This window comes from Phocoena phocoena, chromosome 7 (assembly GCF_963924675.1).
Source record: "Phocoena phocoena chromosome 7, mPhoPho1.1, whole genome shotgun sequence".
Taxonomy (NCBI): Eukaryota; Metazoa; Chordata; class Mammalia; order Artiodactyla; family Phocoenidae; genus Phocoena; species Phocoena phocoena.
In genome coordinates, this window is record NC_089225.1 from 49,476,981 (window position 1) to 49,498,769 (window position 21,789).

Genomic DNA, 21,789 nt, shown 5'->3' on the forward strand with positions numbered 1-21,789 from the left:
AAATCAACACATTTGCTGACTGATTGGATATGGGATGTAAGAGGAAGGGAGAAGCCCAGACAACTGGGTGGATATCAGTAATGAAATGAAGACCACAGGAACAGGAGCTGCTTGGGGTGGTAATGAGTTTGAGATGCCAGTGAAACCTCTAAATACAGACATCCTGTAGATATTTGGAGGTGTGAATCTGAAGCTCAGGGGAAAAGTCTGGGCTGGAAAAGAATGTGTAGGAATCATTAGCACATATGTGTCAGCTGAGATCAGGACAGTTGTTGAGGTCACACACAAAAAAGTATTTAGGATGAGGAGAGAAAAGGGTCAAGTCTGGAACATTCTGGGACAGCAATATTAAGAGACAGAATTCAGTGGTATGCTGGAGCCAACTCATGCTGGTTTTTGACAACTTATTGTTAAATTGCCAGGAAATTTTGCTAGCCTGTTGTTAAATGCAGCTGTTAGCAAAAATTAAATTGTATAAACTTAAAAGTATAACTTACTTTAAAAAGGTAATAAATACTAAAAATATATTACTCTACATTTTACTATTATCTATGCTCTTGAATATATTTAAGCATTCTGTCTGGTTGGTAGAATATGTTATACTGTTGGGCTACTATGTATCTCTTCCCAACTCTACATGCAGCAAAGTCACACCAGTAGTTTGAGATCAGCCATGGTGGGAATCTTTACAAAAGTCATCAAATGCTACAAATCCAGGCTTGTTGATTTTCTAGAGTAGAATTAAGAAAGTGATGGAGAAAATGTTAATAAAACTGGAAAAGTATGCCATATTGGTAGCCATTACACTGTGAATAGCACAAAAAATTGAGGAAATATTCCTTCATTACTCGAATTCTATTATCTGATTCAGCAAAGATTTGTTCACATCATTGATGAATGAGTCAAGTTCTGACACACAGCCTTTTTGTTTCACTCTCACCTTACTGATTAATGTAAATGAAAATACCAATCAACCTTCAGGTTAAAACTATAGTTGTTCATCAGTTGCAACCACTGTTGTTTATAAATACAAAATTTTGGCAAAATTCAACAAAAGCATTCTGTGGGAACCAATTAGCTATATGAATGTTCAATGAAGGATGTTGATTATATTACTGCCTGTAAATTGTGTACCACATATCCTTTGTATCAGTAAAATATATGGTAAACTGATGGATGTATGCATACTTTCTTTTTCTTGGAGAACTGGTTGTTAAACATTTACCTGTCTACCACTGGGAAAGGTGGAAGATGAGAAAACCCTGAAGGAGGTGACAAAGTTGGGGTGGGGAAAATGTACAAGAGGCTGCAATAAAAGAAAAGTCAGGGAAGAGTTTCATGAAGGACTGGTGAACACAGCTATGACCAAGAGAGGCTCAGAGAGATAATGATTGAAATTAAAAAAAAAATTAAAGTTGATTAAAAAATAAATCATCAAAATTACTTAAAAAAGGAAGAATTTAAAAAGAGGAACTACAGTGAATTCTTCTCTTAAAAATTTTAGATCAAAAACCTCGTTTGGAGGGAATGTAGAAGGTGGGAAAGCAAGAATGAACAGCATTTTTTAGAGACTTGTTTTAGAAGTTTGCAAGTTAGGCACTCTAAAAATAATTTACTTGTCTATGAAACAATATATTTCATTAAAAATATTGAGCCTATCAAGTAATAACTTCATATAATCATAGCTGTCTGTCCTGAAACAACAAAGGTAGAATTCTCTTGATGAAATACATTTTTTGGACAATGTCTTGTTATGGCTTCTTTTACGATTCTGTAGCGAAATTAATTCATTGATCCTTAATATGAGGTATCTCCTAGTACTTTCCTTTCCAGTTTTATAGAAATGTAGCAAGTTATGTTTTTCTCCCAAGTCTGACATTTTTGCTAACAATTTTATGTGTTCCTGTCCTTTCACTCTGGAAACTTCTAAGTTCCCAGAAGGCTGAACTGTTTCTGTTATGCCCTCTCTTTCTGCTCACAGTACTTACTACAATCCTCTACATAGATTCACATGCTGGGATAGTTGACTTAAAAGACATAACCCCCCCAAAAAGAGTTCTAAAATAATCTAAGCATTAGTCATGATCTGAAGGGTCATGTCTTTGTGAATTCTAGAATTTACACAAAATTTGGACGAAACAGAAAAAAAAAAGAACAGGGTGAAAGGAAAATATACACATGGCTTCATTTATCCAATGTTAATTACAGTTCACATGACCTCAGATCTGAAAGAATTTATCTTCATTGTATCTAAAACAATTACTTTATATCTCAAATGCATTTAGTAAAGAAAGAATATTTTATAAAATGATATGAAAAAATAGTAAAAGGTAAGGCCAAAAATTGACACCAGATCATCTTTTTCGGGGCAAAAGAAAACACCAGATAGAGTGGAAAAATTTAAGATGGAATTTTTTTTTTATTAACTTAATGCTTGAGACTTTAGAATTTATTTTAAAAACAAAGATCTTGTGCAGAACAGAATCTATCTGCATCAAGTATAATTACCAGAGGAGAAAGTTATCTCTTTGGTTAAGAAGATTTTACTATTTGGGATTTCTTTTTGTAGGTCTTAAGGTGGAAGAGAAATATTATTCTTATGATTGAGGCAGGAAAAGGCACTATATATTCTAATTAGAAAAGTAAGTAAACTTTTTATCTGAGCGGAAGGTTCATAAGCATTGTCCTCAGGATTTATCACACCTCAGAGAGTTTCTCTCTTATTTTGAGCAGGAGAATAGGACCACTGCCTGTCTAGCTTTTATGCAAAGGCATATCCCAAGAGATTCCCAACCTAGCTGGTTAGCAACGTTTTATCACACCTTCTTTTTTAAAAGGACTATTAATTAAATGTAAATACAGCACAGAATGTCTCAAACATTTTAATAGGTCCCCATGGGTAAATGCTATTTCTTTTGGGTGGTTTCATTAATTTGCTCTTGTGATCCATTAAATAAAATCTCTATTGTGTTTCATCATGTTAAATTAATGCTTTCAAATAAAAAAAGAAACCACAGGCCTCTTCTAAGTTTAGCCATTAATAAAAATATAACAGCATGATCAGTATAATATAAAAATTTATTAGGAAAACATGTCTTTTTTTAAACACTTCTTAAAAACTTCTAAATCCTTTAAAACAAGTTTTTTGTCCACATTTTCTTTCCAAAAAAAGACAAAAATAGGCACAAAGGTATTGGTTATTGTGTCACTAAACTTAGAATTAGTTGTTAGTTATTTTATAGGAAGTGGAATTCAGAACATTTTGGGGGAAAGTTGAGTTAGCTCCTCCTACTAAATTAATAGAAAATACATTACTTTTAAGAAAAAGAGTGTATCCTTCTCACACCCTAATCTTGATTTTGTGAGTTACTAATTGTATAATCCAAAAGGAGTATAATATAAAACCAAGCAGAATCAGAGTCATGTCATGTTCCTAATTATATAGATTGCAAAGACATGTAGAATTAAGGATAGCGAAGAGCAGTACCAGATCTGGGGAAGGTACCTGAAGTCTTGAATGATAAAGCTAATGAAACAGAACTAAGGAAAAACACAGAATAAGAGGGAGGAGAAAAAGGTGAAGAGGAACAAGATGCGAATGAATGAAGTGATAGTTACGAAGTTAAAAAGGATCAGTGGATGTGAGGCTATGAACAACAAAATCATTTTAGCGTTCGTCTTCACTGAAACACAACTATTCTAACTCTCCCACTTCCTTTGATTTTTCTGCTGCCTTTCAGGTAACAAAAACCTCGAGGCCAAATGCTGCTGTAAATTGGCACTGGTTCTAGCGCAACACTTGTCAACCAATCATGACTTGGTAAGGGTCATTTCCACTATGAGTAAACAAGTTCCCAATTTTCCATCCTGTCAAGCCCACTCATTTTGAACTCTTCATGTGGAAACCATCTATTTCTAGTTTCTTGAGGCCCCAAGCTTGGTGTCATCTTTGACTCTTCTGAAGAGAAGAAAGCTTTAACACCCAACATCGAATCCACCCGCAAATCCCTTCAGCTTTAACTTGAAAATATACTCAGAATCTCATACTCTCACCATTCCCAATACTCCCACAGTAGTCTATGCTCCCATCATCTCTCACCTGGATTACCGCAGGGACATCCAAGAGGTTTCCCAGCTTCTGCCCGTGCTATCCACCTATCTGCTCTTAAGATGGCATTTCGTGAGACTTCTAATTGAGATTCTTATGTTTTTCAGTGCTCTTGAGATCTGGCCTCCGCTGTGTCTCTAACCTCAACTTCTACCACCCTTTCCACCTCTCAATCTGTTCTACTCATACCGGCCTCTTGATTTTGTTTTCAAGTGTGCGTATCGCCACTTCAGGGCATGTGCCTTCATTACTCTGCTTAAAATACTCTTCCTTCATATATTTGCATGGTCCAATGTTATCTTTTTAGAAAGGCCTTCTCTGACCACTCTATTTGTATGAGAGTAGGCTTCTACCCCTCAGTCTTAGTATTCCCATTTTCACTTTACTTCTCCATAGCATGTATCACTTATCAGACCTAGTAAATATTTATCTGTTTATTTGGGTAAGAAACATTGTTTTGTTTTCCCTGCTCTCTCTGTCTAGTGCTCAGGTCTGAGCCTGGCAGACAGAAGGTATTTAACGATTATTTGTTGATTGGATAAAAGAATGATTAAGTGGATAAAGGGTTGAAGGGCTCAGAAAATTGGTTGCCCTGTTTTATCAGGCTGAGCCTCTTAGCGCAGCAGGTCCAGTGAGTATAAAGTCTCAAGTGGAGCACAGCTGCTCAAAGTGATATGACTCAGAGATGTGTGTTTGCTAGTAGATTTTCTTGTCATTTAAAAAAATATATTTATCTGTTTATTTACATTTTTATTGAGAACATACATATAGTACACATATTTTAAGTATACAGATTGATATTCTCATGTAACAGCCATGTAGGTCATGATATAACATTTCCAAGCACCCAGAAATCACCCTCATGCCCTTTCCCAATCTGTACCCGCTAAAGGTAACCACTAGTCTGACTTCTATCTTTGTAGATTGATTTTGCCTATTCTTCTCTTATTTTGCCCATTTCTTCCAGCTTTACTGAGGTATAACTGACAATTAAAAATTGTATATATTTAAGGTGTGCAACTTGATGATTTGATATAGGTTTATACTGTGAAATAATCACCACGATCAAGTTAATTAAATTGCCAACACCTCACGTAGTTACCAATTTCTTTTTTTTGGGTGCGTTGAGAACACTGAAGATCTACCCTCAGCAAATTTCAAGTACACAACACGGTATTGTTAACTATACTCATATTGTTGTCCATTAGATTTCCAGAATGCATTCATCTCGTACAACTGAAACTTTGGTTCTCAGTAAATTTTCAGTGGTCAAGACCACAATTCACTGAAAATGTGTTGCTATAATATCTCATATACTAGACTCAAATTAGAAGTTATGAAAAAAAAAGAAGTTATGAATAATCTCAAAGTCATTATATAAGTATTCTCATTGGTGTTTTATAGGATTAAAATAGCTTTTGTAAAGTTTGATCTCAGTAAGATAGCACCTACAGTCTGAAATAGCTTAGCATTAATACTTTCTGCAGAGGGTTTAAGGTTTTCTAAAGCCCTTTTCTGATATAGAGCCATAATTTGTTTGATAAGCCCAACTTCTTTCTGGTTATCCTAGAATTTTAAGTCAGGGTCATTCATAAAATGTGTGGAAGAAATCTTGGTAGCATCCGTACAAATTTAAGTTTACATGGTACTAGTCAATTTAATTTTATCGTGATGCTGAAATACATGATGATCTTAAATGCCTTTAACATGAACACTTCTAAAGAAAACTCCATGTGTTTTGCTTATGGTACTAATTTGAGCTAACACAAATTTCTATTAATTGGGTGTCACACTTTTTTGCTTCTCACACACACAAAAAATGACATTTGGCTTTTATTTAAAGAGAATTCATGCATCCGTTGTAGTTTGCAGATATCTTTATTTGCAGGTCATTTTGTTTACTGCATGAGTGTTATAGGAGACTGGTTCAGAAAATCTTGAAGAATGAAAGCGAGTCAGTGATTTCTACAAAAAAACCACAAATGCTGAGAGTTTAAGCCCACGAGTAGATCATGAGCCATTAGCATCAAGGCTACCATTGCTTCTAGATAAGACTGTTAACAAAATACTTTAAAAACAATAAGGAAACTAGAAGGAGATGAAAGACAGTACTGTGCTAATTAATTTATTAATGCTATCTCATTTAATCTCCTCAACATCCCTATGATATGGATGTAAAATGTACCCATTTTACAGATAAGGCGTCTGAGGTACAAGACTGAAATGTGCTCAAGGTCTCATAGAGAGTTAGCAGTAGGCCAATTAGAACTCATATTTATCATGCTCCAAAACTTGTACAATAAATTATCGTATTACATTGTAACCCTACTCTAGGTTTGCGTTTTTACTTAGATGACACAATACTTGCTTAGAAAACTGCATACTTTCCCAAGTCAAGTTCAAAGTTAGTGCTTTGAATAAAATCCCTGAAAAATTCCAGGAGTAGTAAGAAGTTCAGTAAGATAGAAAGTGAAAAGGAATGAAAAGAGGCACTGTTATAAAATAAGACACTGAGGCCAAATGTAAAGGGCCTTACATGCCAAGTTAAGGACTTCAGGTTTTATCCTACCAATGGTTCTCAAATTTTAGTGTGCATCAGAATCCCCTGAAGGACTCGGACCCTATCTCCAGAGTTTCTGATCAACTTCTGTGTTTTGTGATCAACCTGTGGCTAGAAAGGGAGAGGTTAGGACTGACTTAAAGTCTAGCTTGAGAGGCAAGATAGACCATGACGTCACTAAATGTGATAGAGACTGGAAGAAGCTGTAGATTACATGTGGAAACCCCACTGAAGTTTGTTTTGAACTTATTCAACTGTTGTTTAAAGACAACAGATGGAGATGAGCAATGGGGAGCTGTAGGCAGATCTGGAACTTGAATGAAGTCAGGGGTAAAGATAAAGATTTAAGAGCAACAACACAGAAATGGTTGCTTACACCACAGACATGGATGAAACCGCTTAGGGCTAGAGAATAAGAAAAGTAGATAACCAAGCATCAAAATGTGGGGAAACATCATTATTTAAGGTTTGTGCATAAAAAATAGTCACTAAAAGAAACAGGGGGGCCTTCCCTGTTGGCGCAGTGGTTGAGAGTCCGCCTGCCGATGCAGGGGACGTGGGTTCATGCCCCGGTCCGGGAAGATCCCACATGCCATGGAGCGGCTGGGCCCGTGAGCCATGGCTGCTGAACTTGCGCGTCCGGAGCCTGTGCTCCGCAACGGGAGAGGCCACAACAGTGAGAGGCCCGCGTACCGCAAAAAAAAAAAAAAAAAAAAAAAAAAAAAAAAAAAAAAAAAAAAAAAAGAAACAGGGGAAGAAACTCAGAATTCTCAGTGATGTAAAAGAAGAACAAAAATAGAGTGTGGCCTCTGAAACCAAGGGAAGAATTTTGAGACAGACTATGGTCAACTGTCTCAAATGGTTTCCTGACAGAGTAGCTCCAGCTTTTGATGAAAAGGACAACAGTACCATCTACCCCATTAATTTGTTTACTGGTTTCATGGAGCTGAGAACATGAATTAAGGACCTAAAGGAGAATATGAACATCTTTCAGTAAGTAGAGTGCTATATAGTATAACAGCGTCACCGTCATAAATTACTGTTAGTAGCATATCATAAGTGTGGAAACTGAAGCTTAGAAAGCTCCAGCAACTTGCCCTTAGTCACAGAGCCATGACTGAATCAGCATGGAATAGAGTCTTCTGACTTTTTACTCATCAACCCCCAGTAAGTATTAGGTTTTAAGACCAAAGCCAAAACACTAATAAATGGCTGCTAACTGAGGTCTCAGTTTTTCTCTTACCATCTGTAAAACAGGCCTCTGGCTCATCTGAATTTACAGGCTCAGCCTCTGCTTCCTCTCCTTCTCCTGGCACAGGGTTATCAACTGTGCTGCACTCAGAGGAACTCGATCCGTTCAGCCTCTAAAAAGAAATTCACCACCCCACCAGAGAGTTCATTTAGGGTTCATTCAAATCTTGCATTAAAACCAAATTTGATAATCAGAGTCATGCAAAGTGTTATGAAAAGAGATTAACAGTATGATGGCCATAAAAACATATAAACATACATTGAGGTCAGGTCACCTTACAATGCATCTGTGCTTGATCTTTCTATCTACACATCCTGTGAAAAATACATTTCCTTATTTTTCGTATGCTAACACGTTATGGACAGAATTAGTCTTAAGGTAATATTTTTATGTAAACTATAACATCTGCAAAGTATTGGCCACATTTTTATTTTGTTTTATGTTTAATATAAATTTGTATACACCAATAATTACTATTTTAGAACAACCAAGACCCTGATAGAAATAATATACGAGTGCCAAATTGCCAACACCTGATCATTGAAAGGTCAGATCTGACAACTGGCAGAAAAAGCTTGTTGGTACTTAAAATTTTTAAAAAGAATAAAACCAGTGTAAAATGAAATCCAAACATATTTTTTTCTATTAACGCTTGGATTTGAGAATATGTATCAGGATGATATAGATAGAAGGCCTTTCATCAAAACAAAAAAAGTCAAATACTGTATTGGAATCAAAATGTCAAAGACCATAGTAATTATCTTATCCAATACCACCTATTTCAGTGATAGAATTTCAGGATACAGTAGAAGAGATCATAAATATTATTTATAATGTCAAGAGATAGTGGCTACTAAAGTGAACACCACATGCAAACTCTGAAACAAAGACTCCATGAAACTGAACATGGCAGACCAACACATGAGAGGAATGAATCATTGTCATTATGATCATAAAACTGATCATAACACAAATTTTCCCCACCCAGAACTTTGTGATCAAACATGATGTTTACACACATACACATACACAGAAAGTTTTAGATAAAATACATACAGCAATTGTAGCAAAACTGTGTCAAATTTTCCTAATATTATTTTATAAGGGGTAGAGCAGCACATCAATGGAAGAGTTCAATTTTCATTCTCATTTGCTAAACGACATGTGAATATTGAAAACTACTAGTTATTATAGCATGTACTTCTCTTAATAAGATTACAGCTTTACTTGTTTTTTTAATAATAATTCAAACAAATGTAAGTGCTAAAAATGAGGAAATACTCATTTCATTTAAATTGATTCTTCAATCTATTGATTTGCATTAAGATCATAGGCCCAAACTAAAATATTAACTTTTAGAGAATGACTTTGGAAGCTAAAAGTATACTTTATGGGTACCACATTAAATTCTCAGTACTATTATTATCACACAGTATTCAATATCAGTAAAAAAGGCATTGATAAGAATTGAACATAAGGAATGATGTAAGCAAAGTGGTTTGTATAACTGAGGTAAAGAATTATGAACACTCTATTAAATTACTACTTCTAATCTACATTGGCATAGAAGTATTATTCCCACATAGTCGAAGAGTTTTAGAATATTACATTATTAACAGTATCAATATGAAATTTCACTTAAGAAGCAAGTTAAACTGATTGAATTATCTAAAATTACTTTAAAAAAACAAATAAAAATTAATTATAAGACAATATCCTGTAAGACCTAAGGTTTCAAAATATATATTACTCCAGGAAACAATGGGGAAACTTATAATTATTAATATGTCCTATTGTGCCAATTACCACAAAAACCCATTTTAAGTACCATATCTAAAAGACTACAGTTATTTGATGTCTTCAATTCCTGACCTTTCAGTTGCAAGTGAACTGGAAATGAAGGACAAGGCACTATGATTCTGTGGAGATGAGACCAAACATTTCCATGCTGAAAAGAAGTTATTGGCTTGGACCTTGAGGAAAAGCAGTGGGTGAAATAGCTGATAGAATACAAAGCGCCTCCCTGCTATTAGCCAAAATGCTGACAACTAGGATATAGTTATAATGATTTTTCTCTCATCTTGTAACAACTTTTAAATAAAATGTTTCAAATCTGCAGAACCCTGATGTATGTTAAATTAATGAAAGCATCTTCAACCTCAACATTTGGTTTTCTCACTCTTTAAAAGAGCATTAACAAAGCAGACTTATGCCAAGTTAATTTATAAGTAAAAATTAAGATGATTTTATGACGTGTATTCTTGCCATTGAAGCCTTTCCCGCCCATAACTTTTATGGCAATATTTTGTCAATTAAATTCGGAGTTTGGCTCGGATCTTACATCATAAATGACAGTTATTCAAAATGATTCCTCATTGGAACAGAAATTATCAAAATATTTAATATGAACTATAATTTGTATCACAAGCCAAATTCAATGTTTAGAATGTTTTTAGGAATTCAATGTTTTCCTGGGAATGCATTAAGTATTCACAAGTAGCTATTTCAGTACTGTATATAATGTTAAATATTTACGGGCATGTCCTAGCAATATAGACAGTTTAGTTTTAATCTACTCAGCTTTTAAACTTCATACGTACTAAAGCAGAAGTTTCTTTAACAGGGTCCAAAAAGGACATTTTTAAATAGAAAGGCTAACATCTATTACAAAGGTTTTCTCTAGAAGGTAAATTCTTTTAAATCTCATAGTAGGCACTGCTAGATTTAACTACTGAATCTTCTTTTATTCTTATTTAGTATACAGTGAAGATCAAGTCAATCATTTGTATCATTTTACATAATTAATTACATGATTATTTTCATTTCTGTATACTCAATCATTTACTATTTAGTTTTCTTGTGATTTTGGAAATGGAAGAATAGTTATACTATACTAAGAGCAGTGAAATAAATACTTCAGTATGAAAAAGTTCCCTTCTGGTTTTATAAATAGGTCATTTTAAAATTTCACGTCGATTTTATTTTTAGTAAAATGTGAAATATACTTTTTGTCTATTACTTCTTTGCTTGTCAACAAAGATAATTCTTAATCTGTGGTGGTCTACATATAAATAGAAATAAGTGTAAAAATAGGACCATAAAGGTAGACTCACTAGTATAGTATAGAATAGGAAATACGCTATTGTTAGCATTCCTGACTTTTTATTAAATAATATGGTATTGACTGTAGGTACTTTCTAATTTTTTTCTTTCTTTCCTTTAAATAAAACCTATACACTTGATTCAAAAATTTCAAATGTACAATAGCACGTGATGAAAAATAAAAGTCCCCTCCACTCTCGCCCTGATTCTATTTCCTTTAGGTAATTACTATACTATATATATGTACTTTTTGACATGTGTTTCTATATTCTTCAATGAGCATCCATAAAACACTGAAGTAGTTTTGAAACATCCTACTCTTGATTATAAACTTATGTAGCTATTTCACTATTGAAAATATGATCAAATTAAAGCTTAATTATTCTTCATGGATCTCCTTTTGCCTTGAAGGTGTGTTTTCTACAACACTGCATATAGGTAGAAACTCTGTTAAATATAGGTGTCATATGAAAAACTGCCCTAGGCTGGTCACTTACAAATTTGTTACTGTCATTTCCTGAAATAGGCGATCTCATTTTAAGCCTATTTGATGCTAGTATAGGATGGTGGTTAATGCTAGTTGGTCATTTATTTCGAGAGGTATGAAGTAGGATTGTCTAATAACTTGACAATCTGGCACTCAAAATCAAAAACACTATCAACATATAGCAGCACTGTAGAAAACACAGAACTCAACAAAAGCCTTATTCAAAGAGGATGGCTGGTGTTGAAAACATCCCAAAGATGTCATGTTTAAAGCACATGCTATAAGGCTGTTTGCTTCACACAACACAAGAAAGGTATTCTTTGAGTAGCAGAGTCTAGAATAGTTATTTCACCTGAACGTCCAAACAAAAAAACCCAAAGGACAGCAAGATTGAAAGAAGCAAATCAAAAGGAAAGGGTGGGCATATAAGGGCAGAAAAATTATGGGAGACATTAGTGATACACTAAGCTCCACTGTATGTCAATAAACAAGAAAGACTTCTATTAGATTCAATTCAATATCACCCATCTTTTAATTTTAGAGCCTAATTTTACAATTGATATCTATAATGAGGGCTCTGAATCTATAATGAGGAGTGAAATGGTAAAGTTTAGAATAAAGGATCAAAGAACATTTACAGAGGAATTCCACAGATAGCTACTATGCTTGTTTTTCCAAGTTTACCATTCTATTATGGGATAACTTGAATTTTAAAGCCAAAATATGCTTTCCTCTCCCTTGCAATTGTTAGGCTCTTTTTTTGCCTTCTGAAGAAATGCAAACACTACCCCTTTCAGCCTTTTAAAACTAAAGATTACCTATGGTATTACCATTTGTGGGGTTTTTTTTTTGTTTTTTTTTTAAAGAGTAATGATATTTAGTTTCTTTACATGATTTAGCTTCTGGGCCCCTCAAAGTCCCTCAAATCCTTTTCCAGTCTCTCTGGAATTCTGCTTTCTCTCAAAATTATTTTTAAAAGGCAAATACCATATGCTAACACATATATATGGAATCTAAAAAAAAAAAAAAGTGGTTAAGAAGAACCTAGGGGCAGGACAGGAATAAAGACGCAGACATAGAGAATGGACTTGAGGACACGGGGAGGGGTAAGGGTAATCTGGGACAAAGTGAAAGAGTGGCATGGACCTATATATACTACCAAATGTAAAATAGATAGCTAGTGGGAAGCAGCCGCATAGCACAGGGAGATCAGCTGGGTGCTTTGTGACCACCTAGAGGGGTGGGATAGGGAGGGTGGGAGGGAGACGCAAGAGGGAGGGGATATGGGGATACATGTATACATACAGCTGATTCACTTTGTTATACAGCAGCAACTAACACAACATTGTAAAGCAATTATACTCCAATAAAGATGTTAAAAAAAAAAGGCAATGACCAAAGTTAAAAAGTACTCCAGATACACTTCATCAATGGAAAATTAAATATTTTTTCCTCTCTTTGATCTAGATTTTCATTTCACTTCCATTTAAATTAGCAGAAAATAGTTTACTTACTAGTTACAGTAAATTCTTTTCTCACATTATGGGCAACTAAAACTCCAGCACTTTTTCATATAAAGGGCAAGAAAATGGAGTTTTTCCTTTCCTAGCGTTTTGTTTATCGCTACTAGAGAAGCTGTGTAGGCTTTTTGGGAAGTTGTTCATGCAGCAGGAAATCTACTTAACAATTCCATCACAGGGTCAGATGGTTTATAGTATTAGTTGATGGAGAAATAATGTGGTCAAATCGCAGTCACCACCAGCGAAATTCAAAATAAAGCAGTTTACTGAAAGTTCCTAGTTTTCCCAGAATCTTCTAGCTAGGGTACTTTCTATTCAATAACAGGACAATTTATGGGGCTGAAAGATCAAAATCAAGATCTTGCGTATGAAAACAAACAAACAAATGCAGCAAAGTTGGGTCATATAAGATCCGACCTACAGATTTCTCAGCCAGATCCTACAATATCATCAACTTCTTTCTAACGGAAAGGCAAATGGCATTCACCAGTAAGGTCTTGAAAGGTAAAGCAACCACTGGTAGTCAAAGGCTTTGTGCACTAACACAGAACTGCTATTTGCAGAGGATAGCTTATTTAAATAGCTGGAATACAGTGGGCCAAATCAGAAAGAATACCTTAAAAACTTCTATTTTTGAGGCCTGCTAGGAAACTCCAAGTACGGATTGGAACACAAGCAAACATGACAGGAAAATGTGAGGTAAAAGCATATACTCTATGACTCAAGGTCACTAAATATTATTTATAATAAAAAAGGAAATGACAAAAAACAAACTACCTGTACATCTGAGTGATTAATGGTATTCCCTAAAACGACCCATAATGAGGAAGGACAAGGAAAGAAATTCCAATTGGAAAAATTCCAATTGGAACGTTCCAATAGTTTTTAAATACCGGGGCTTCTAATACTGCAAGCACAATGTAAAATAAAATTTGGCACAGATAAAATATATTTTTCCTAACCTTTATGTAGGTAGCTTCTGACAAAGAAAAGTATTGTATTTCAAGCCAATTTTTTGCAACTGAATTTTTGTTTATCTGGAGAACGACCACTCCTTAATATGTACCTCAAGTTTTCTAACAGTAGTTTGGTAAAAAAAAAAAAAAAAAGTAATAATAATTTAGGAATTAAGCACACACACACATACACACACATATATATTTCTAGAAACAGTTTTCTCAAAAATTGTGTTTTAGCTGTACATATATAGATACTATTGTATATGTGTACATCTTAGGTTCTAGGGGAAGGAAATTTACTGCATTTTGGAATAAAATGGTTCTCTAAAATATTGCCTGTAAATCACCATCAATTTGAAATAGAAAAATATGTCTTTTACCTAGGAGCACCTTTAAAATTAACTGCAAGTAAACTAGAACAATTATATGTTTCTTTTTAAATTTGAAACTCCTATCATTACTATTCCTAGAGTGTATCAATTTTAGGATAGAGTCTTGCTTCCATCATTGCAAACGGAAAACAATAATACAAACATCCTAACAATGACAGAGAAATTGAAAATATGAACTGCATTAAATATAAAAAAGGCAAGATTCTTATTAATGTGGATTTTTTTCCTTCCAAGGAATTTTAGAGTTCATTCATTCAACAGGTTATACTAAAATTAAAACAAGATATTATATCTGAGTAGTATATTTCTTTTATACGTGTTAGCCAGATACAGCAATCCATATTAATCTTTCTAATTTTAGGGAAAGTGTTTCATGTCTTATTGACAGATTTAGTGTTCACTTCGTAATATGTTCCATTTAAACCTCTTATCTTTCTTGAGGCTACATGTATATCTATCTCCTCATGAAATATATTCAGTCATCCCTCGGTATCCTGGGAGGTTGGCTGCAGGGCCCCAGCAGATACCAAAATCTGCAAATGCTCAAGTCCCTTATATAAAAAGGTATAGTATTTGCATATAACATATGCACATCCTTCCATTCTCCCTTATACTTTAAATCATCTCTAGATTACTCATAATACCTAATACGATGTGAATGCTATGTAAATAGTTGTAAATAGAATGTATATGCATGTAAATAGTTGCTGGTGTACAGCAAATTCACGTTGTGGTTTTTGGAACTTTCTGGAATTTTTTCCTCAAATATTTTCAAGCCCGATTAGTTGAAACTGCTCATGCAGGACACATGGATACAGAGGGCCAAATGTACATAATCAGAAACTTAGTCTCATCAGTGTGTAAATCTGCTCTGGAATCAAATTAATCATTTCAGGCATTTACAATTCATTCCTTCATAGGCAGAGCCCAGTAAATTATTAATTGATTCATTTTATATACTGCCAAATAAAAATCAAATATTACTGAATTAATTAAAAAAATAAAGTCCTAGTTATCATTGTGCTTAAAATAATTTCAAAACATACTCAAAGTCTGGCCTAGAAGCTGGGTACTTTGGCTCTGTCTCCAACTTTCTACATGTGTACTCAGAAACTGTATGAGTCTCAATTTCCTTACCTGTGAATACACGACTAACACTAGAAAGGTCCTTTCCTGTTACAAGAATTTTATGTTTATGCCTGAAATATTTCTCCCACAAAAATTATTTCTTGAGTTTTAATTTACTGAATTTGAATGTGACAATTTTTATTTTTTCCCCCCGGCTTTACTGAGATGTAATTGACATACAGCGTTGTGTAAGTTTAAGGTAAACAACGTGATAATTAGATACATGTATATATTGTGAAATGTTTACCACAATAAGGTTAGTTAATACGTCCTTCACCTCACATAATTACCATTTCCTTGTTGTTATTATGGTGAGAATATTAAAACTCTACTCTCATTGCAGTAAACCTGACAATTTAGTATGACATACATCTATATATATACAGGTGACCCTTGAACATCATGGGGGTCAGGGCACAACCCTCTGTGAGGTCTAAAATCTGATTATAACTCGTAGTCAGCCCTCCGCATCCACCGTTCCTCAGCACCCTCTGTTCCACATCCGTGGATCCAACCAACCACAGATCGTGTAGTACTGTATCCTTTACTACTGAAAAAAATCCCAGTATTAGTGGAATCACGCAGTTCAAACCCCTGTTGTTCAAGGGTCAACTGTATAGCTTAAATTAGGAGGGGAAGTTGATAGAGGTTTTTTAATTAAATGCTGCTTCAGTGGCTTCTGTTACATACTAACTTTTATAATCCAGCCAATAAAATTTGTAGATCATGCACTTGAAATCACCTAAGGACATGAGAGATGTATCAAGGAATTAAGCAATAGAGTAACAAAAAACGATGGAATTGCCCCAGTGACATGCTGTGATGTCAATTTATCTATGGAAAAATTGTATATGTTTTAACTTTCTTGCAATGGGTCAGGCAGAGAGATTTTGTAGCTGAACAGCATGCATGACACTGAAAAAAAATATCATATACATATGTATGATTTTTTTTTAGGTAACCTGTGTAAAAGTGGTCACATAGGTCTGTGCCTGGTTAAAAGCACAGAGCTGCATCCTTGATGGATCCAGTTTGTTTTTACCCCTGTGAGAAGTAAGAAGGTCAGGTACTGAAGTCTGTAAATGCAGCATGATGGAACAGTTTAATCAACAGATTTGAAATGTTTAAAGACATATACCTGTAAGTAGAAATTAGTTATATTTGACAATGCATGCTATATGCTCAACGCAAAGCAATATATTTGAAACACAGTAATAAGATTAAATATCATTCAACACAGATTTAGAAATAATGAACTAAACAGTAATATAGTTCTGTCATTTAGGAGATGAATTTAAACACTATTGATATAATGTGCGACGGCAATCTTTTGCATTCTGCTTGCTCTTCATAACAAACATTTTAAAATAAGTGATCCTCAATACTGGAATGAGGTGAGAGTTGAGAGTATGCGGTTTTTGAAGTATATTCTAAAATTAGCATTTCTTGATTTACTTTAAATTTTGACATTTCAAACAGCATTACAGGAAAGGAATGTTTTCAAATTTATCAAAATATAAAAATTAAGAAACACTGATTTAAATGTCAGACCAAAATTTCACTGTTTTTAGACACAAGAACAAATCCAATAAAGATGAAAATAATTTCAAATAGTTTGGAACCAATCTGCAAAAAAGAAATTATCTAAGTAAAATTCTGTAGGGGTGCTTTGTTTTGTTTTTGCAAGAATCTATGCATAAAAGATAGGATCAAATGTTAGCTTCCCCCAAAGGTGTAATTGAAACTAATCCCTAAATCTTGCCAAATCAAATGCATTTCTGGAGAAGATTATTATATTTTCTAAAACGCAGTAAAGAGAAGAAATCTAAACTGCCTGCAACTGCCTCTTTTTGGAAAACACTTTATAAAAAATCTAAGGAGAGACAGACCTAATAACAATGTAATTAAAACCACCATATATTAAAAATAAATAAAATATTTAACTTTGATGATGACAAATATTTAAACAACTTTTTATAAAATCAATAAAAGGAATGAATTTAATAACAAGTAAGCATATTTAAGTTTCTCCAAAGATGATGGCTTTCAAAAATGGAATACTGAATAGATGAATAGATGAATAGGTGGATGGATAAAATGAATGAGTGAATCAGATGAACAACATGAATGGTTGTTCCTCTGCCTGGAATTTCCTTCTCCAGCACATTCACACAATGAAATGATCTCCATCCTTTAGGGTCTAGCTTAGGTGCCACCTCCTTTCATGTGCCTTCGACCTGACATAATCCCTTACTTAATACATCCTCAATGGACTGGTTTATTATTCTCTTATGGACTGTAATTTGCTCTGCTCTGTTATATTGTCAAAGTAAACTATAAGATAATAAATTACATTAAGGAGGATTAGACACTGAACACGAATCAGCAAATGCACAATACCATTAGAACAGAAAATCTGATCCTGAATTGCAACATTACAGAGATATAACAGAAAATAATTATATTCCTATCCACTCTCTTGCCTTTCTATGATATGTATTATGGTGGTTAAAGCTTGGAGCTCAAATTTTAAAAGAACCCTAGAAACATCAGTGACTAACCAGCATCATTTCTTAATCTTAGTAAATATAGATTCATATTATCCACTTTCCTGGGTTGTTTTAAGGAGGAAAGTTATATAGCTTATATGAAAGTGGCTAATGTATACATTTTCTCCTTGGTCTCTTTGGTGCTTTCTTGTGTCCACTTCTCAAGTGCCGAGTTGATCACTTGTCCTCTTCCTTTCTATGGTCCCTGTACTGCAGTGGATGCTGTGGTGCACTGCCCCAGTCCCCCTTTCAGACAAGCCACTCATTCTTCCACCTGCTAGGAGTGTTGGCAGCTGAAGGTCCACAGCTGAGTCCCTCTCTGGGAATTGAAATACAGAAGGAAGCTGCCTTACTCAAGGTTACATCCCCTCCCCTGGCCTGGAAGAGTGGAGGGAGAAACTGTATGCAGTGATGGACTGGTGTAGAGCACACAAAGTCCTGACCCCTTGCTTCAACTTGGGACTACTCCAAAGGGTCATTCCAGTGCCAGAGGTGCCTAAAGGGTCAGCTGAGGCCTCTGCTGCAACTGCAGCGCATTTCAGCTTCTCCCTCTGTGCAATCATCTCCCTTCCCTCACTTCTTACAGGTGTTAGGTGCTGAACCTGAGAACACTACTCAGAGTTGGTTTCCCAGGGAACCTGACCTCAAAATTAACATACAAAATTCCAACCTGTCTACAACTCTGACTTATCTTCTTAAAACCTCCAAATACCGACCGCTCACCATCACTTAGCTATCCTGCACATAGCTCACAATTAAGATGTCCCCAAATTAAACTCTGCCTCTATCTTACCTCCCAAGTTTTCTTCCCTCCCCCCATCCCATATATTTTTAATAGCATCAATATCCATCCAGTCGTCTAAGCCAAAACTTTTGATTATGAGTTAATTTGTATCTCCCAAAAAAGATATGTTGAAATCCTAATGCGTGGTACCTCTGAATATGACCTTATGTGGAAATAGGGTCTTTGCAGATGTCAAATTGAGAGGAATTCACTAGGGTGGGCCCTAATCTAACATAATTAGTGTCTTTATAAAATGAAAAGACAGAGACAGATAGGGAGAACTCCATGTGACAACAGAAGCGAAGATCAGAGTGATGCAGCTGCTACACATGGGAGGCCAAGGATGAAGTACCACCACCAGAAGCTAGGAAAAAGCGAGGTAGGATCCTCGCTAGAGCCTGCAGAGAGCATGGCCCTGCCTACACCTCCATTTCAGACTTACAGCCTCTAGAACTATCTAAGGATACAGTTCTGTTGTATAAAGCCCCAAGTTTGTGATACTCTGTTATGACAGCCACAGGAAATGAATATACCCTTTGAAACAGCTCACAACTCACATATCCAGACCCTGAGCCCTTATTTTTTAACTTGCGGTGTCTTACCATTATCCCACACGCCACCACCACGCCCTTAGATTTGAGCCCTCATCACGTGTGCTTCGGATGGCTTCAATACCCTTTCATCCTCTCCCCTTTATTACACCCCCAACCAAACTTTCTTTAAAAGTAGAGGTTTGAGGGGCTTCCCTGGTGGCGCAGTGTTGAGAGTCCGCCTGCCGATGCAGGGAACACGGGTTCGTGCCCCGGTCCGGGAAGGTCCCACATGCCGCGGAGCGGCTGGGCCCGTGAGCCATGGCCGCTGAGCCTGCGCGTCTGGAGCCTGTGCTCCGCAACGGGAGAGGCCACAACAGTGAGAGGCCCACGAACCGCAAAAGAAAAAAAAAGTAGAGGTTTGCTAACAACAAAGTATAACAAAACAAGACGAAGTTTCCTCTTTCTAGTAAATAAAAAGAAACCTATTTCAATCTCTTGCCCATGGTAAGTCAAGCCATTTACTCTCTGGCTCCAATTTACCTCTGTCACTTACTACTTCCCAGCAGGCCATCCTCATGTGTATTTCATGGGCTTTTGTGCATCTGGATGCCTCCACATGCTGGGCCCATTACATCTACCAGAAGGGTGTCTCTGTCTCTCTCCGTCTCTGTCTCCCTCCCTTCCTCCCCCTCTCTTCCGGGCTCCCCTCTTTCATTCTCTTTTTCCTGATGAATTGTCTTTTTACCATAAAATTCTCTTCAAGTGCATTCTCCACTGTGAAGTATTCCAGTTTATTTTCAAGATTATTAACCATATCTTTATCCTGCTTCAATATTTTTTTCTAAAAATCTGTTTTAATTCTTTTTTATATGTTTAATTATAATTTCTGATTTCCATACATGTTTCTCTTCAAAGGCAGGGACCTTGCTTTACTCTTTTATCACTTAAGACAGTGCCAGAGAGCAAGAAGACCCTGAGCCTACGTCTACTGAGGAAATGAGTACACCGATGACACCTTTCTAGTGTCCAGCAGGCATAAGGCAAAAAGCAGGTGCTTAGGAAATGTGAGTTGAAAAACTGAATAGCCACAGTTTACTGAACATGTACTCATGTATTCCTTCACAATTTTTTTCTCTCACAATGATCAAAGTGAATGGACTTTGCTTCCTTTAAGAACAAAAATTTTGCATAACTGTGTTTGCAGTGTTTTAAATGACACTCTGTTGAAGATGAGAAGTTTGATTATGTAAAATTTGAAGGTTTCATTGGTTTCCTTTCTTCAAGGACCTCAGCTAGCTCCCTCACAACTTGGAGACAGTGTTTCAAAACACTAAAGAGCTACTAAGTAAAGCTGAGTAAAGTTTCTGTGTTTGACTGGAGGAGGAATGAATAGGGGATCTTTCCGTGCAGGAAAACTTTACACAGGATGTTTTCCTTTCTGCTGAGTACACAACAGGAGCAAATTCACTTAAGCCTTGATAATAGATACATTTGTCAAAAGAGCAGTAAAGAAGATTTGGGGTATTAGATTCACAGCTTAGTAGCTTCTCTGAAAGCTGTCAGAGTTTAACCACTCCAAAATCACATGAGGCTGTTATGTTTTAAAATATTTGGAGAAGTAAACTGGATAAATTTAACGTTTTTCCCCCAAATTTACATACACTTTCAAATCAACGTCACAATTCTGTAAAATGGCTTTTTTTATCTTTAAAGCAAAGACATAAGTAATCTGTAATAACTGAAAACAAAGGGTCTCTTTAACTCTCCAAGAAAGACCTCTCCATTTAAAAAAATTTATTAATTTAGTTTTTTAGAACTTTCAATTTTGAGATTTGGCATGATTTAAAAAAGAAAAAAACTACACTTCTTAAGAATTTAGTTAAGCCAGATCACATTGAATTACTGCAGCTGGGTGAAAAAAATTTTTTCTTTTTTTTCTCTAAGCAGCTGTTAGCACAGTGCCTGGAGCATAGTAGATCTCAATAAATATTTATTGAATGAATGGGTGCATTTCATGCTTCATTTGAGGCTCATAATAATGAAGCACTTCATTGTTAATGGTGAAAATCTGCAGTGTGTTAATGTTTGCCTAGGGCTTAGAGGGCTGCCTCAGGTGGAGGCTGACTCTGAAAAGGGCCATCAGTTTAGAGTGTATTCTGAGAAGCAGTGACAGGAGTCTTACTCTCATGGGTCCCCTTGAGATGACAGTATGTCTTTCTCGATTCTGAGACAGACTCTATCTTCAGAGAAATGCTGACGTTCTATTGCCAGTTACTGCCTCAAAACTCTTTTAGATATTTTACTCAACACCTTATTTGAACTCATCTCTTTGGTCATTTGCTGGTAAGGTGTTTGATTACAAAATATTTTGACTTCAATCTGGAGTGTATATATAACTGTCTATCAGAACACGGA

At 35.4% G+C, this 21,789-nt stretch overlaps 1 protein-coding gene across 4 annotated transcripts in view; it reads right to left on the reverse strand.

The window, feature by feature from the left end:
• Positions 1 to 21,789, reverse strand: part of SCN9A (sodium voltage-gated channel alpha subunit 9) — an 83,256-nt gene that overhangs the window by 24,513 nt on the left and 36,954 nt on the right. For all 4 annotated transcript variants that reach the window (XM_065880853.1, XM_065880850.1, XM_065880852.1 and 1 more), the window contains exon 17: positions 7,912 to 8,032. In XM_065880853.1, coding sequence (XP_065736925.1) covers positions 7,912 to 8,032 — 121 coding nt within the window. The remainder of the gene's footprint in view (positions 1 to 7,911; positions 8,033 to 21,789) is intronic.